This window comes from Emys orbicularis, chromosome 3 (assembly GCF_028017835.1).
Source record: "Emys orbicularis isolate rEmyOrb1 chromosome 3, rEmyOrb1.hap1, whole genome shotgun sequence".
NCBI lineage: Eukaryota > Metazoa > Chordata > Testudines > Emydidae > Emys > Emys orbicularis.
The window spans coordinates 128,426,697-128,442,737 of record NC_088685.1 but is presented as its reverse complement, the minus strand read 5'-3'; the positions used below and the strand labels follow the sequence as shown (position 1 = coordinate 128,442,737).

Here is a 16,041-nt window from a genome sequence, read left to right as displayed (position 1 = left end):
CTTATTTATCTCCTATTTAATTTGACCCTTTTTCACATTAAAGGCACATTTAAGCACATGGCTGAACAGCTTTCACTGTCACTTTAGAATACATCTTTTCTGTGGTGTTAAGTGGAGACATATCATCTCTGTCCCATTGATTGAAATCTATTCCTGGGAAAATGCAAGTGATGCTGGCTTATGAGTTCTTGCGCTGTTTCTATATGATTTTGAATGATGCAGGGCAACCTGTGGTCTTTAGGAAGTGGAAATAGCTGTGAGCTGAAATATTTCAAAAACTTCTATCCAGGAAATAACACTTAGAACAGTTAGCTGAACATAAACACTAATTCTACATGTGCCTGTGACTGAGTTGCCCCTCCACTACCCCTCCCCCAAAGCATCTCCTATTTCAAGTCAAACCCTGTGGGGAAGGCATCTTGTAGAGTACTTGAAGCAAATGTGATGCAAGACTAAGTAGTAGTGAAGTCATTTACCTTTTTTAAATGTTACTTGCTAGTAGTAATAGCTCTTGCCCTGTCTTTCGTGGAAGTCAAGCAAGAATGGGACACTGAGAGAACTGGTAGAGGAATGCAAAGGGAACCAAATATTCAGAGAGGTGGCAATATGTTACTGTAGTGATCAGTACTGCTATCAGTCTTGCATTGTATCTGACAGTGTACAAAATAATCATTCAATCTGAGAATTATCTGGTACGCTGACACTAGGCTCAAATTCACTTGGACTACTGCTAAAAAGTAGGGCTGTCGAGCAATTAAAAAAAATTAATAGTGATTGTTCGCATGATTAAAAAATTAATCATGCAATTGATTGCAGTTTAATCACACTGTTAATACTAGAATACCATTTATTTAAATATTTTGGGGGGTTCTATATTTTCAAATATAGGGTCAGGGCTGGGGGCTCTGGGATTCAGCCCGGCACAGGGCTTCAGGTTGGCATGGGCTGCTTCAGCCCCAGCTGCCTTGGAAGTCATGGGCTAGTGTTTCAGCCCCCCACTACTGATGTCTCCTGCCCCACCCTCAGGTATGCAAACAATACATTAATATTTTAAAACATGTTAATTTTGCTTTCAGTTAGTCTCAGGCATTAACTGTGATTAATTGACAGCCCTAATAAAAATTTTGAGATTCCATTGGGTGGTTTTACCTCTACAGGTCTGAAGCTGGTTGTACAAAGCAATTTGATGTGCTTTGAAGGTTTGTGTAGGTAGGGTGACCAGACAGCAAATGTGAAAAATCGGGACGGGGGGTAATAGGAGCCTATATAAGAAAAAGACCCCAAAATCAGGACTGTCCCTATAAAATTGGGACATCTGGTCACCCTACATGTAGGTTCCCCACAATTCCATTGTCCCCTTTCCTCTGTTCCGTATTTCCATCCCCGACTGCTATTAGCAGATTTCTCCAAGAGTCAGAGATTGGACACTAGATGGGCAGGGCTCTGAGTTACTACAGAGAATTCTTTCCCAGGTGTCTGGCTGGTGGATCTACTTGATTACTGTATTTGGGGTAAGGAGGGAATCTTCTCCCATGTCAGACTGGCAGACCCTGCAAGTTTTTCACCTTTCTCTGCAGTGTGGGGCACAGGTCACTTGCTGGTTTGAGCTAGAGTAAATGGTGTATACTCTGTAACTTAGTCTTTAACTCAAGGTTTGAGGACTTCAGTAACTCAGCCAGTGGTTATGGGCCTACTGCAGGAGTGGGTAGGTGAGGTTCTGTGGCCTGCAATGTGCTGGAGGTCAGATGAGATTACCATGATGGTGTCTTCTGGCCTTAGTCTGTGAGGCTGTTGGGGAAGATAGTGAATGAAGTAGGCGGACTGCAGTGTCTCTATATATGGATGATGCCTAGCTTTACATTGCTCTTTTTGCAGGACTGGTTGATGCAGACAAATGACTTATGCAGGGTCTAACCTTCATTAGGGCTTGGCTAAGAGCTAGCTGGCTGAGGTTTAACCCAGATAAGAGTGAGATGAGCCTGGAGAAAGCGTCTGGAATAATTGGCAGAGACTGTTTGTCATATTCACATCCTGGTAGTCTTATAGTATTCCTGGCCACTTCTGGATGATCAAGTAGCAGAGGCTGTGTGCGCTTTTTTTTTTTTTTTAATCTGGGCGTGGCACAGTTTTATCTGAACCTAGCCACAGTTATCCACTCCTTTGTCATTTAGAGAGCTGCACTTGGGTCTTCATTGTAAGATGACTCAAACTGTATTTGATGCAAAATGTTACTTTGCTTGCTTAAATGGTACTTTGTACGTGGAACACTACGCTTGTGCTCTGGTCTACGTTGTCCTCCTTTTGGTTTGTGTGATTTAAGGTGTTGGTTTTGTCTGAAAAAGCGCTAAGTGGGTTGGCTTCTGGTTACCTTTAGAATCTGCCTCTCTTCCCTGTTAGTCATGGCAGTTCTGATCAGCAGAGGGGTTTGAATGATCAACCCCCTGGTTTAAACCTGGAGGCTGATCGTAGAGGTGCTTGATTCAAACTTCTCCTTCCCTGTCCATGCACATGCTTGGTCTGCCAGCCGAGGTTTGACAACTCAGACTTCTTTTTAGAACTATTCTGATTGGAGTGTGAGAAGTGATGGAGGACTTTCTTTTATAGTGGGGTTGGAGGGATTCTGGATATTAGTCCAGTATAACTTCATGGATATCTTCCTTTCACATAATGTACAGGAGCTTCTAACTTGGAATTATGGGTTTTAAAGAAACAGTCTGTCTGCTGTACAATAACGTAAAAAGTAAACATCTATACAATTACTACTAAAAGAACCTGTGAAATAGGCCTCTTATACAAATGTTGGCTATAGTAATATTGATAGGATTTATTTTCACACCTCTGCAATAACATTAGGGAGACTCAGTTAAATACATTAAATCATTACATCTCACTTGCCAGTAGAGGGAGGTATTAATCTGCTGGATGGTTAGTGCAGTCTCTGAAAACAGTGTATGACCAGTGTAGGTCATGGTGACTTTCTTGTGACTTAAATTTTATGGTTTACATTTTATTTTCAGACACACTAAACTGGATGGACTAGCAATTGAAAGTATGAAAATATTTTTTTCTTGTGCAGGGGACAGCATTTCTGTGGCTTCCCTCGGGGCTGAAACTTTTTGCAGTGTTCTACACCATAGGAAATATTGCTGCATTAGCCAGGTATGCATTATTTTCCTAGTTATTACTAATAAGTTCTACCATTTTGGAATCTGAATTTCTAACTGCAAGTTTGTGTGTAACATTAATATTCAAATGTGAAGAACAATGCTGTTTATAATTTCAGGTCATATATATCTTGCACTTTACATTTTCATGTTACTAATACACTAGTTACAATGGGAATATACCAGTTACTTATTTCCCTCCCTCTTCTACACAATTATATTGTGTTTTTTATGATCACTTCATAAATACATCCTGATTTCTATTTACTTTGGCTGGCAGGTTGTAGACTATAGGTTTTAGACTTCTGTATGTTTCTAAATCCATCTGCCATCTCCTCACACCCCAATTTCACTAATTAATCACTAATGTAGGCATCTAAATATGGGCATCTTATGATAGGAAACATCTTGCTTTCAATCAGAGCTCCTTTAATCTTATTTTTTTTATGGAAAACCAGTCTGGGAGACCCTAAAAATTAATCCATGAAAAATCTTGGCTTAGAATAACTTTAAAATTTAAAACTCTGCTGTATTTTATCTATTCCCACCACTCCTTCTTGCAGGCAGATGCCTTGCCATGCTGCTGAGACTGTGGCTTTTGAGGCTGTGCTCTCAGGAAAAACAATAGCAAACTTAACTTTCTGTTGCTGCTGCTAAACTACAAAAGAGGCCTTGTAAGATTGTGCTGATTTCATTCTCCTATATGCTTCACCAGAGTGAAGTGCCAAACTCTATGAACATGAAGTGTGAGTCCATAAAGTTCTTTCTCAGTCCTGGTCCTCCCTCCCCACTTTCACTAGAGTATTTTGTGTAAAGGATTAGCTCAGGGCTTTTGAACTTTTTTCTGCTTTTTCAAACCCTGTGCATAGCACCAAAAAAACCTGTCAACATTTTCTTATATTTTGATCTACATAACATCTTGGGTCCTGTTTGGAGCTCTTTGCCAGAAAGGATCATAGTTGGGCTGCTTGTTGAGAACACTACCCCTTTGCCTCCTGTGTCATTTGTCTGAATTTCAGTGTCATCAGCTGCATCATCCCCTGAAGTGTAGCTGTCTTGAAAGGTAAGGCCATTTGAAATAGTAGCCAGGTTGCATGCTTGTGGGTTTTGCAAAGTAGGATTTTTAATTTGGCTCCCCATTTGCTTCAGGTGTAGTTTGTGAAGCATGATGATGGGTTTGCCTTTGACTTCTGAGGCTCACTACTGTGTGCTGCCACCATCTTCAGCCCTCTTCTGTCAGTTGTCATCCTCGGGTAGAGCTGCAGTAGTGTAACCTGAAAGAGACACAAGCATATTGCAGTGCTATCTGATAGGAAAGGGTCCAAATGGTTGTGGAAGGTGGAAAGAATGCATTGCTCCCCGTTATGGCAATTTGTGTCCAGACATAGGGATGAGTACATGACTCTGAAGCATGTTATCCCCTTCTTGCAATCTGATGCCTTTATCTGAGGTTGATGATAGTGTTGGCAAATGTTACTGTTTTTCTACTCCCTTCTCCTTCTGCTAAGATCACTTCAGTCTTTCCTGAGTTGAGTTTCGACTGACTTCTTCCAAGCATTAGGATATGCTGGTAGTGGCAGAGACTGCATTGATGACAAAGGAGGTGTATAGTTGTTTCATCTGCATATTGGTAACGCACAAGTCTGCAGCATCTTACAGTCTCTCTGGCCTTCTATAGAGGGGTGTGAGGAAGAACGGAGTCTTGTGGGACACCATATGGTAGGGGTCAGGGTGATTAAGAGAGAGTGTCATCTCTTCATACCTTTTAGACCAGACGTGGGCAAACTACGGCCCGCAGGCCACATCCGGCCCGCGGGACCATCCTGACCGGCCTCCAATCTCCTGGCCGGGGAACCTAGTCCCCGGCCCCTTCCCCACTGTCCCGCCTCTCCTGCAGCCACGCCGTCGCGTGAGCCACGCTCTGGCCCGCTGCTTCCGCTGGGCAGTATGTGGAGTGCAGCTGGCTCTGGCCAGGTGTCGCAGCTGCAAGCTCCTGCTGCTGGTAAGGGGGGTGGGAGTTGGGCAAGGGAGCATGGGGTCCTGGGGGGCAGTTGGATGGGATGGAGGTTCTGGGAGGGTGGTCAGGGGATGGGGAATAGGGAGGGTTGGGAGTGGGAGTCCTGGGGGGCCTGTCAGGGGACAGGGATGTGGATAGGGGTTGGGAGGGCAGTCAGGGGACAGGGAGCAGGGGAGGTTGGATAAGGGGGTGGGATCCTGGGGGGCAGTGAGGGACGGGGGGTTCTGGGAGGGGGTGGTCAGGGGATGAGGAACAGATGGCGGTTGGATAGGGGGTGGGAGTCCCAGGGGGGCTGTCAGGGGCGGGGGTGTGGATAGGGGTCGGGGCAGTCAGGGGACAGGGAGCAGGGGGGTTGGATAGGGGGCAGTCAGGGGACAAGGAGCAGGGGGCGTTGAATGGTTGGGGATTCTGAGGGGGGCAGTCAGGGTGGGAAGTGGGAGGAGGCGGAGGCAAGGCTGTTTGGGGAGGCACAGCCTTCCCTACCCGGCCCTCCATACAGTTGCAGAACCCTGATGTGGCCCTCGGGCCAAAAAGTTTGCCCACCCCTGTTTTAGACTAATGCCTAATGTGTTGCCTATATTGCCCAGGACTCATACATAGGTAGAAGGGGTTGTCATTTCCTTCCTTATCTCCTGCTCTAGGAGGCAGTGATTGACAGCACGCAAAAGGCAGGGAGTGTGTGAAGGACACTGGATCTGAGTGGGAACCCTTGTGCTCTTGAGTGTGCCGACTCCTTCAGACCTCCCCTGAAGTGCAGTTAAAGTTCATATTCCTGTGCTGAGTACACTGCATTATGCCTACGGCTCAGTGTTTGTCATGGATTCCTTGACTTTCTGTGACTTCTGCAGCAGCCCCGTGCAGCTGGCCCCAGAGCTGCCTGAGCAGCTCTGGCAGTCCCCCCGTTCAGTTGCACTGGCTGCTGCTAGGGCAATCTTGGGGCACCCCTACCCCAGCAGCAGGAGTTTGGGTGGGGGTGGGGGGCTCAGGGCTTGTGGCTGCTGCTTACCTGGGGGGGGGGGGGGCTCCTCTCCCCTCCCCTAGCTCCACATGCTGCCTCTGCCAGCAGCCAGGCACCACCCCCACAGCTCCCATTGGCCATGGTTCCCAGCCAATGGGAGCTGCAGAACTGGGCCTTGGGGAGGAGCAGAGTAGCATGTGGAGCAGCTGGAGCTAGGGCCACAGCTTCCCAGGAGCTGGATAGGGAGCCTGTCCCAGCCCCACCAACCCTGCCCCAGCGCCCGTGGCCCCCCCGACCCCCCCCCCCAGTTTTAGTCAGGTATTTTTAGTAAAAGTCATGGACAGGTCACGGATCTGTGAATTTTTGTTTACTGCCTGTGACCTGTCCATGACTTTTACTAAAAATACCCATGACTAAAACTTAGCGTTAACTATTACTTGTTGGCCTCAGCAACAGATCAAGGCATCTGTCTGCAACAGAACTAATGGCAATGACATGTACACATGAGGTGTAGGGAGGTCAATATAAGATTGAAATGACCTTTTTAAAGACCAAGATTGGTCTTGTACTGTAACTGTGTAATGATAAACATAAAACAATGCAGAATAGTTAATCTAGTATTAACTATAGCCCTAATTACCTAATGCACAAGCTGTCTTGTAGTGACATCAAGCTCATTATTCTGCTCTTAAATCTAGGTATTGCAGCACAGATGACACCTCTCATTACCCAATGTTCTGAGACTTCTCAGTATACCCAAATCTTTCAGTAGAGTTTAGGCATTTACTGTATTGTTCCTGTTGCATTACTTCTAAACTACACTTTTAAACTACATAAACAAAATTAATATGCTGAAGGGAGAAAAATCTCACTGAAACAGTCTTTCATTATTACCAAATCATGAATGTAATACTGCTCCCCCTGAGATTTTGATCCCCATTTTAAATGCTTTTAAACCACTGTGTGCTATTTCTTCCAAACATTCTGAAGTATCATGAAATAAAACTAGTTAGTAAGTAAATGCTGTGCAGTAAGTTTGTTTAACATTATAAATAAACTTTGGGTGCTTAAAGCACAGAAGTGGGATTCAGGAGACATTGTGGTTCTGGTCCTGGCTCTCACTGACTTCATGCAACCTTGCAGATGAGAAGGGCCTCAGACCCTTTCTTCCATCACAATACCTGGATTCATTCTCCTATCTCTGGATATATGCTCACATCAGTCACCATCCCTGTTCCTCACAAACACCCCACGCTGTTTGCTTAGACATCCTGAGTCACTCTCAACTCTGACACCACTCTATTTGCCATTCACCCCACCTCATCAGTTCTCTTCCCACCAGTTGGTCAGGGTTTTTTCCCTTCTTTCATCTGCTCTCCTCTTTGCTCCCATGAAATCTCAGTAGTGCCTCTTCATGCAGCCTTCAGTACCTCTATTTCAGATCTCATGTCTTCTGTGGATAGCAGATACCTCACTACTTTTCCTGGCAACTCAACATACAAGTCCCATGACCTAATTTTCCAGGGAGGGATGGGGCATTCTTTTCTAACACCACCCTTGTAGAGGCTATTGGAGCAGATGAAATCTTTGGCCCCTCTCTGGAGAAGAAAGATCTTGGATAGCTTCTGTTTCCTGCCTATATCTAGGAGGAGAAGGCGGAGTCCAGCTGCAGAGTGGCAGAACAAGATTATTCTGACCCTGTTCTCTGCCAGACAACATGAGGAAGAAGCGGACCTGGCCTAGGGAGGAGAAGTTCAGAAGAGCTGCTAACCTTCATTCCCCTTCAGTTTTAGGCACAGGGTAGAGGAAGGCTGGAGGATTCAGCAAGGGCTGCTGCAGCTGTTCCTCTACTTCAGGCCTGCACAACTCGTAAAGCGGCGAGGGCCATATTACTCCAAAGAAAACAGCTGAGGGCCGAAACCCCCCGGCCCCGCGGAAACACCCCCCCCCCCCCCCAGCACCGCCCAGCCCCGCGGAAACAAACCCTTCTTCCCCAGCACCGCCCCGCCGAAACAGCTAAGGTTTGGGGGGGAGGGTGTGTGATACTTTATTAAGAATTTTTCAATTAAATCAAACAATTTTTTTAATTGTTTTAATTTTTTTTATTAATCATGGAAAAATTAAAAACATCTGTTCCGTTGAAAGAAAACATTTGTACTTTTCATAATTACCTTGCAAATTTAATGAGAAATATTACATCTCTTTTCGGCAACAAGCTTGTCGCATTTGGGGGTCATATTTGAAGTGGATATTTTCATAATGTCTTCCAAATGGTCATCAGTCAGAGAAGAATGTTGCTTGTTTTTATTCATGTTCATGATGGAAAATGTTTGTTCACATATGTAAGTGCGTCCAAAAATGCTGAACGTTTTCAGTGCAACTTCATTGTCCAGACTTTTGTAGAAGTCCCGCAAGCTGCTTTCTCTGTGCTTATTTCGGTAAACTGCTGAACACTGAAGTTCAATAACCTCCAACTGCAAATCTAGTGGCACTTCCTCTGGATCCACAGAAAAGGGATCTTCAATCAGCTTCAACTGGACGTCTTCTTCTTTAGACAAAGTAAGTCTTCTGTCAAATTCTTCAATCAAAAGAATGATGTGCTTTGCGTATTTTTCTCCTAACTCGGCGTGTTTGTGCTGAGGGATACGCTGTGCACAAGTGGGAAAGTGACACATTTCACCTTTTGACAGCTGACTTCTGAAAAGTTTCAATTTCATTTTGAAAGCTTTCACTGCTGCACACATTTGAAATATAAGTTGATTTTTTCCCTGAAGTTGAATGTTGAGATCATTCAGGTGTGCTGTAATATCACAAAAGAAAAAGAGATCTTGATTCCAGGACTCATTTTCAAGCTCTGGGAATTTTATTGGCCCATTTTCTAGGAATTTTGCTACCTCCTCTTTCAAAGCAACAAAACGCTGGAGCACTCTTCCTCGACTCAACCACCTCACTTCTGTATGGTAGATTAAGTCATTGCACTCGGTGTCTACCCCTTCAAGAAAGGCTTGAAATGTCCTATGTTTTAGTCCTCTAGAACGGATGTAGTTTACAATGGAAACTACCACTGACATTACATGCTCAAATTTTAAGACTTTGCTACACAAAACCTGCTGATGCATAATGAAGTGATGTTTGGTTATTTCTCTCCCGATAAATTCTTCAAGAAGAGTAACTGCTCCAACATTTTTTTGGCACATAGCTGGAGCACCATCAGTACAAATGGCCACCAAGTTTGTGAAATCTAATCCCGACTTATCATTCGTGCACTTTATCACTTCACTGGAGATTTCTTTTCCGGTTGTGCGACCCGTCATGGAGCACATGCCAGCAAGTTCTTCAGTAATTTCAAAGTTTTTATCAATACCTCTAATAAAAATAAGAAGTTGGGCGGTGTCTTTTAAATCGGTGCTTTCATCCATAGCTAGGGAGTAAAAGCAGAATTCACTGACTCTCTGCTTTAACTGATCACTTAAATTGGTAGAAATGTCAGCTATTCTTCTCCGTACAGTCATGCGTGATAGACTGACATTCTCAAATATTCCCCTCTTTTCTGGACATAACTCAGATACAGCAATCAACATACACTTTTTTAATAACTCGCCTTCTGTCAAGCATTTCCCAGCAGCAGCAATTTCCTTAGAAATTTTAAAGCTTACTTTAGTAACTGTATCGTTCTCAGTGCTCACTTTCTTGAAAATCTGCTGTTCTCTACTAAGATTTTTCGCTAAACTGGCTGCTTTAATTATTTTTTCATTTGGGCTCAATTTGGCGAGATTGGGATGCTTAGTTTCAAAGTGCCACCGAAGGTTGTATTCTTTCGGAACGGCTAACGTTTCGCGACACACGAGGCACAGTATTTTGTCTTTGGAAATAGTATATAAGTATTTATTCGTCCATTCAGTGTTGAAAACTCTGTGCTCTGATTCTATTTTTCTCTTTTTCTTTTCACTCATGGTAGCCATTATGAAGCTCAAGATTTTGTTGAATAAATTCACACACAAGGGAAACACTCACAGTCACACACAAAGAGAAGAGATATCTCACGGCGCATGGCACACTAGCAAGGCACTGACGGTGTGTGGAAGCCTGTAGGTCCAGGGGTCACTATATTACTGCACACAGCAGTCAATCAATGCAGTTGTAGATAAATCTCTGCATTATACATTTTTGTATAACTTTTATAGGACTTTGTATTGAACCTTGGTACTATGTTATAGCGGGCTCCTAAGATAGTATAATTAAGGTAAAAGAAAAATTTCTTCTGTGCAAATTTTTGAAGCAGAGTTCAAATTTGTGTGCCATGAGGCAAATGCGCCCAAGTGAATAAAATGCTTATACATTTAAAAAGTTTTAATTTGCAATTTGTGTCAATTTATATAGGTTTTCAGATAGACATCATAAGTAAAAAAAGAAAAACAAAAGTTTGTGTTTTAAATTGAAAATTTTCCTAAAAAATATCAATAAATGATTATCAGCCAAGAATAAGATATGTAATTACAAATGCATTTTAATTTCCTTATTGGTCGAAATGTCAAAGACGGATAAACTAACCTTACTGTTTTTCCCTGCGATCTTTTTCATTTGCCCGTTCAATATAAACTCTGTCCAGATCTATCAGTCCTCAATCCAGCTGGTAACTCTTAATACACATCAGCACCCCACATAGAACCCCCCACTCGCTAGTTTCCCAATACACACAGATTTCTCCTCCCTCCCTCCCAGTGCCCTTCCCCACAGCCCCACCACCACAACTAAACAATGCCCCACACAGACCCCCAGTGCCCTGACACACACAGATCTCCCTCACTGCCCAGCACCCCCCAACAGGCCCCCACTGCCTAGCACCCCAAAACACACAAACCTCCCCCACTGCCCAGCACCCCCCCGCACATCTCCCAGACACTCACTCCACCACACCCTTCCCCCTTCCCTGGCCGCACTCACCAGCCCTGCTGGGAGGTCTCTGGCTCCTAGGGTGAGAGCGGCAAGGGGAGTCTCCAGTGGTGAGCGAGAGCTGGTTCGCGGGAACCAGTTGTTAAATTTAGAAGCCCTTTTTTAGAACCAGTTGTCCTGCGCGGGACAACCGGTTCTAAAAGGGCTTCTAAATTTAACAATCGGTAAGTTGAAGTGACCAGGACCGTAGCTGGGGGGGAGCAGAGGGAGCGGCTGCTCCCCCTCAGCACATTATCCAAAAGTGGCGCCTTAGGAGCCGACCCCATGGGTCCTCCAGCTCTCCGCCCCGCTCCCCGGCCCCAGCTCACCTCCGCTCCGCCTCCGCCTCTGAACACTCTGCCCCGCTTCTCCCCCTCACCCCCCCCCCCGCTTCCCGCAAATCAGCTGTTCGTGCGGGAAGCCTGGGAGGGCAGAGAAGCAAGCGGTGGCTTCGCGCTCAAGCCCAGGGAGGCGGAGACGGAGCGGAGGTGAGCTGGGGTGGGGGGAGCCGCCCGCGCCACAGCAGGTAACCCGGGGGGAGGGGCATGGAGGGGAACCGCTCCCCGCCCCAGCTCACCTCTGCTCTGCCTCCCTGGGCCTGAGCGCGAAGCCACCGCTTGCTTCTCAGCCCTCCCAGGCTTCCTGCGCGAACAGCTGATTCACGGGAAGCAGGGGGGCTGCAAGCTCAGCCTGACCCGGTGCTCCAGGCACTGCACGGTGGCGGTGTGGCCCGGCTCCAGCCGAGCGGCGTGGCTGTAGCGCCGCCAGCCACCTCCAGGCAGCGCAGTAAGGGAGCAGGGAGGGGGTGTTGGATAGAGGGCAGGGAAGTTCAGGGGGGTGGTCAGATGGCAGGGAACAGGGGGATTGAATGGGGGCAAGGGTCCCGGGGGGCAGTCAGGAGCGAGCAGGGGTTGGATGGGGCGGTGGGAGGCAGTCAGGGGCAGGGGTTCCAAGGGTGGTCAGGGGACAGGGAGAAGGGGTGGTTGGATAGGGAATCAGGAGAGGAGTTGGAGGGGCCGCGGAGGGCAGTCAGGGGACAGGGAAGGGGGTGGATGGGGCAGGGGTCATCAAGGAACGCGGGGGGTTGGATGGGGCAGGAGTCCCGGGGGGGGTGGGCCAAAAAGCGCTCAGGATGGGGATGGTGGCTGAGCCCCGTGTCCCGCGGGGGGGGGGGGGGGGCGAGGGCTCCGTGCCCGTGTCCCGCTTGGGGCAGTGGTGCGCGCGGGCTCCGAGGCCTGGGGGGTGCGGTGCCGCGCGCGGGCTCCATGTCCCACTTGGGGCGGGAGGTGGAGGCGCGCGAGGGCTCCCTGCCCGTGTCCCGCTTGGGGTGGAGGCACGGCGGCGCGCGAGGGCTCCCTGCCCGTGTCCCGCTTGGGGCGGGAGCGCGCGAGGGCTCCCTGCCCGTGTCCCGCTTGGGGCGGGAGCGCGCGAGGGCTCCCTGCCCGTGTCCCGCTTGGGGCAGGGGGGCCGGTTTCGCGCGCCGCGGCCGCTCGGGATCTCTCCCTCCCTCCCTCCCAGGTTTGAGAGCCTGGGAGGGAGGGGGAGACTCCGAGTGGCCGCGGCGCGCGAAACAGCTGATTCGTGCGCCGCTGCTCCCCCTCCCTCCCAGGCTTGAGAGTGAGCCCCCGCGGGCCGCACAGTGAGCCCCCGCGGGCCGCATGTTGTGCAGGCCTGCTCTACTTGATCTGGTGGTGAGCTCAGGCACAAAGAATGGTGTTCCCCTGCAGGTTTGACTGTGTAATAGCAGCAGCTATTCACTGTCTGGCAGCTCAGTTGAGGTTTGATTTTTTTTTTTTTTTTTTGCAACTGTTAGGGCGAGAAACTATTATTTTTAAATGAAAATTTAAGTTCTGTACAGGTTTGGCAGTACAGAATCTTCCTACTTAGAATCCTTCAGGTTTCTTCAATTCTGGTGAATTTCATTTTGAGATAGTCCTAGATAGACTAGACTCAAACTAGTGTCCCTTCGATATATCTAGGAATATTTTGGAAGGAAATGGGGAGCAGATAGCAAATACACATGTAGGCTGATTCCCAGGACAAACATATAAAGACTATTAATCTTTGACCCTGTCAGTAGCTGTTGTTGAAGTGTGGTGCCTTTCTCTAGCTTAAATATTGGATGGCTCTATAAGTTACTTATTTTGATACTTTGCAAAGATTATTTGAATGTGACTTACTGTTTCTTTATTTCATTAGTACGTGTTTCTTGATGGGGCCTGTGAAGCAGCTGAAAAAAATGTTTGAGCCAACAAGATTAATTGCTACAATTGTTATGCTGGTAAACTACATTTACTATTTTTTTTTTTTTTTTAAATCTTACTGCATGGGGTGGGGAGAGGAAGCAAATCTGAGGCTTTGGCCAGGAAGAAGTATTGCCTGGATGCACATTAAGTTTTTATTGGATTACTAGGTGCTGGACTAGTAACACCATATTTTAATATTGCCTGACAGTTCTCATTATAAGATTCTATTTTCAGTTGCTCATAAATTTTGCCAAACTTTAATCATTTTGGCTGAAATTTTCCATGCCAGGTGTGAACCTCTGGCTGAAAACTTCACCTAAAACAATTCAGCTGTTTGAGACCGAGGCTAGGAAAAATATGGTGGTATGTTTTTTGTGGTTTTTTTTGTCTTGTGTTTAAAAAAAAAAAAAAATCTGATCTTTCCTTTGAAAGGCTTTAGTGCCTGCATACATTGGAGCAGGTACCTGAAATTTGTCAGGTTTCCTTTGTGTTAGGGTGTGCCTTTTGCCATCCCTGTTCCCCCCCCCCCCCCCCCCCAAAAAAAATGGCCCGGTTATAAACCTTTGAGAAATCTCACAGTGCTTGTGGTCAGTGGAGACTTGCTAGAGCATCATAGCTAAATTCAGCCTAGGGCTGAGCAGAAATTTCTCTGCATTTGTAGCTCTGAGCTGCGGCAGGGCACTGGAACTAAGAGAAGGGGAGATGCTCCTGTGCTCTCGGTGCCCTCTGCTAGGCTCAGGAAGCCTAGAGGAGGGAGCTGCCTGATATAATGCAACGGGGATGAGAGCCACACTGCAGGGTGATGGGAAACATATCTGATGATGAGTCAGGATATAGGAGGAGAACTGGGCCTGGCTGGGCAAAAAGACTGGGACAAGGAGCTGTGGTGGGTCGGAGTGGGGGATGGACCTGGCAATGGCTGGGCAGGGAGAGTGGAACTGGGATTGAAAAGCCAGGGTGGGGAAGAGACAGGACTGGGACAGGTTGGAGGGGACTGGGCAGAAGGAGCTAAGCTTCCAGGGACCAACTAGTGTACACTCCCCTCCAGCACCTGGAATGGAACTCTGGAGTCTTGAGTCTCACCATTCTTCTACTGTCAGCAAATATCTGTGAAACTCACTGGCAGTCTCATCTTTTTCCCTCCCTCTTCTCTTCTCTCTTCCCCCAAACCCCCCTTCAGTCTGCTGGTCCACATAGTGGATAACCTACCAGCACAAGTGGTAAAGGTCTGTGTAGTAGAACTAAAGGTTCCAATCCTGTTTATGACCCATGTGGGTGTAAATATGATGCCACATGATGGAATTTGTTTTTTCTGTTTGCTTTTTTTAAAAACCCAAGAAAGTACACACACAAAACAGTTGCAAAGTCAAGCACTCAAAAGTTAGGAAATGCCAGAATTAAGGTTGCCCATGTAACCTTAGATCAGTTCCCTAGCACAGTGTTTCTCAGACTGTGGTTCACAGACCCCTGGGGGTCTGTGGGCCCCACTGAGAAACTCCTCCCCCTCCCTCCCAGGCACGCCTCCAGCATGCTGGGGAACAGGCTTACCTGTCCTGGCTCCCTGCCACTCCCGGAAGCAGCAGGCATGTCCCTGCGGCCCCTGGGGCGGGGGGGTGGGAGCAGGAGGTCTGTACATGCTGCCCGAGCGCCGACTCCGCAGCTCCCATTGACCGCAGTTCCCAGCCAATGGGAGCTGCCGGGGCAGTGCCTGTGTGCAGGGGCAGCGTGATGAGACCCCCTGCCCCTCCACCCACCTAGGAGCTGTGCCAGTTGCTTTCGAAATATGAGCATCCTGAGGTAAGTGCCGCACCCCTCCCTCACCCCAACCACCTGTCCCAGCCCAGAGCCCACACCCAAACTCCCTCTCAGAGGCCACACCCCTCCTGCACCCCAACCCTCTGCCCCAGTCTGGTGAAAGTGAGTGAGGGTGGGAAAGAGGGAGGGATGGGGGGATGGAGTGAGTGGGGGCGGGGCCTTGGAGAAGGGGCAGGACAGGGGCAAAGCCTGGAAAGGGGGTGGGGTTAGGGCTGAGTGGGGGGACCTGAGGGTCCCTAAAAATTTTTAAATCAAAATGGGGGTCCTCAGGTTGCTAAAGTTTTGAGAACCACTGCCCTAGCACATATGCATTATTCAGTCTTGAAATACATGATCATACTATCTTTTTCCCCCCCTCCACCTGTGTCTCATTCATTGCACAAGGTGACTTTCTCTGGGGCTGAAGCAGGGTTGTGTAGTAAAGGATGCTGTTGTCTGTAAGACCCATACTTTATTTGTTGCAGCAGTTGGAAGGTGTGTAGTGAATGAGTCAGGAAACCGAAAGAAGGAAAAGGATGGCCTCATGGTTAAGGCAGCTGAATGCAGCCCTAGAGAATTGGATTCTATTAGAGCTGGTTGAGAACTTTGTCAATGATATTCTGATGGAAAATTCACTCTTTTTGCTATATCAAATTTTTCCAGGGGAAAATAGTTCCCAGCTCCTTGGCAGTCTGGGATGCCTGTGTCCCTGAGCTGTCTGGTTCCCTGACTGGTGAGCTGCTAGGGCCTGGGCAGCTTGGGGAGCCTCGGACATTTCAAAAAGGTCAAAATGAAATGTAGTTTCAAAAAAGTTGAAACAAAATATCAGAATTCCCAGTCTGCAGGAAATTTCAGTTGTTACATTTTTAAATGCAATTTTTTCTGAAATGTTTGATGGGGAAAGGGGGTTCCCCACTCCCAGTGGAATGG

General features: G+C 47.4%; 1 protein-coding gene across 7 annotated transcripts in view; it reads left to right on the top strand.

Moving 5' to 3' along the window:
- The window catches only part of SFT2D1 (SFT2 domain containing 1), a 42,872-nt gene that overhangs the window by 16,892 nt on the left and 9,939 nt on the right, over nucleotides 1-16,041 (top strand). For 4 of the 7 annotated variants that reach the window (XM_065400420.1, XM_065400423.1, XM_065400422.1 and 1 more), the window contains 3 exons: nucleotides 3,077-3,159; nucleotides 4,184-4,227; nucleotides 13,271-13,352. In XM_065400420.1, coding sequence (XP_065256492.1) covers nucleotides 3,077-3,159; nucleotides 4,184-4,227; nucleotides 13,271-13,352 — 209 coding nt within the window. The remainder of the gene's footprint in view (nucleotides 1-3,076; nucleotides 3,160-4,183; nucleotides 4,228-13,270; nucleotides 13,353-16,041) is intronic. The other 3 variants (XM_065400424.1, XM_065400419.1, XM_065400425.1) reach the window with 1 other exon arrangement.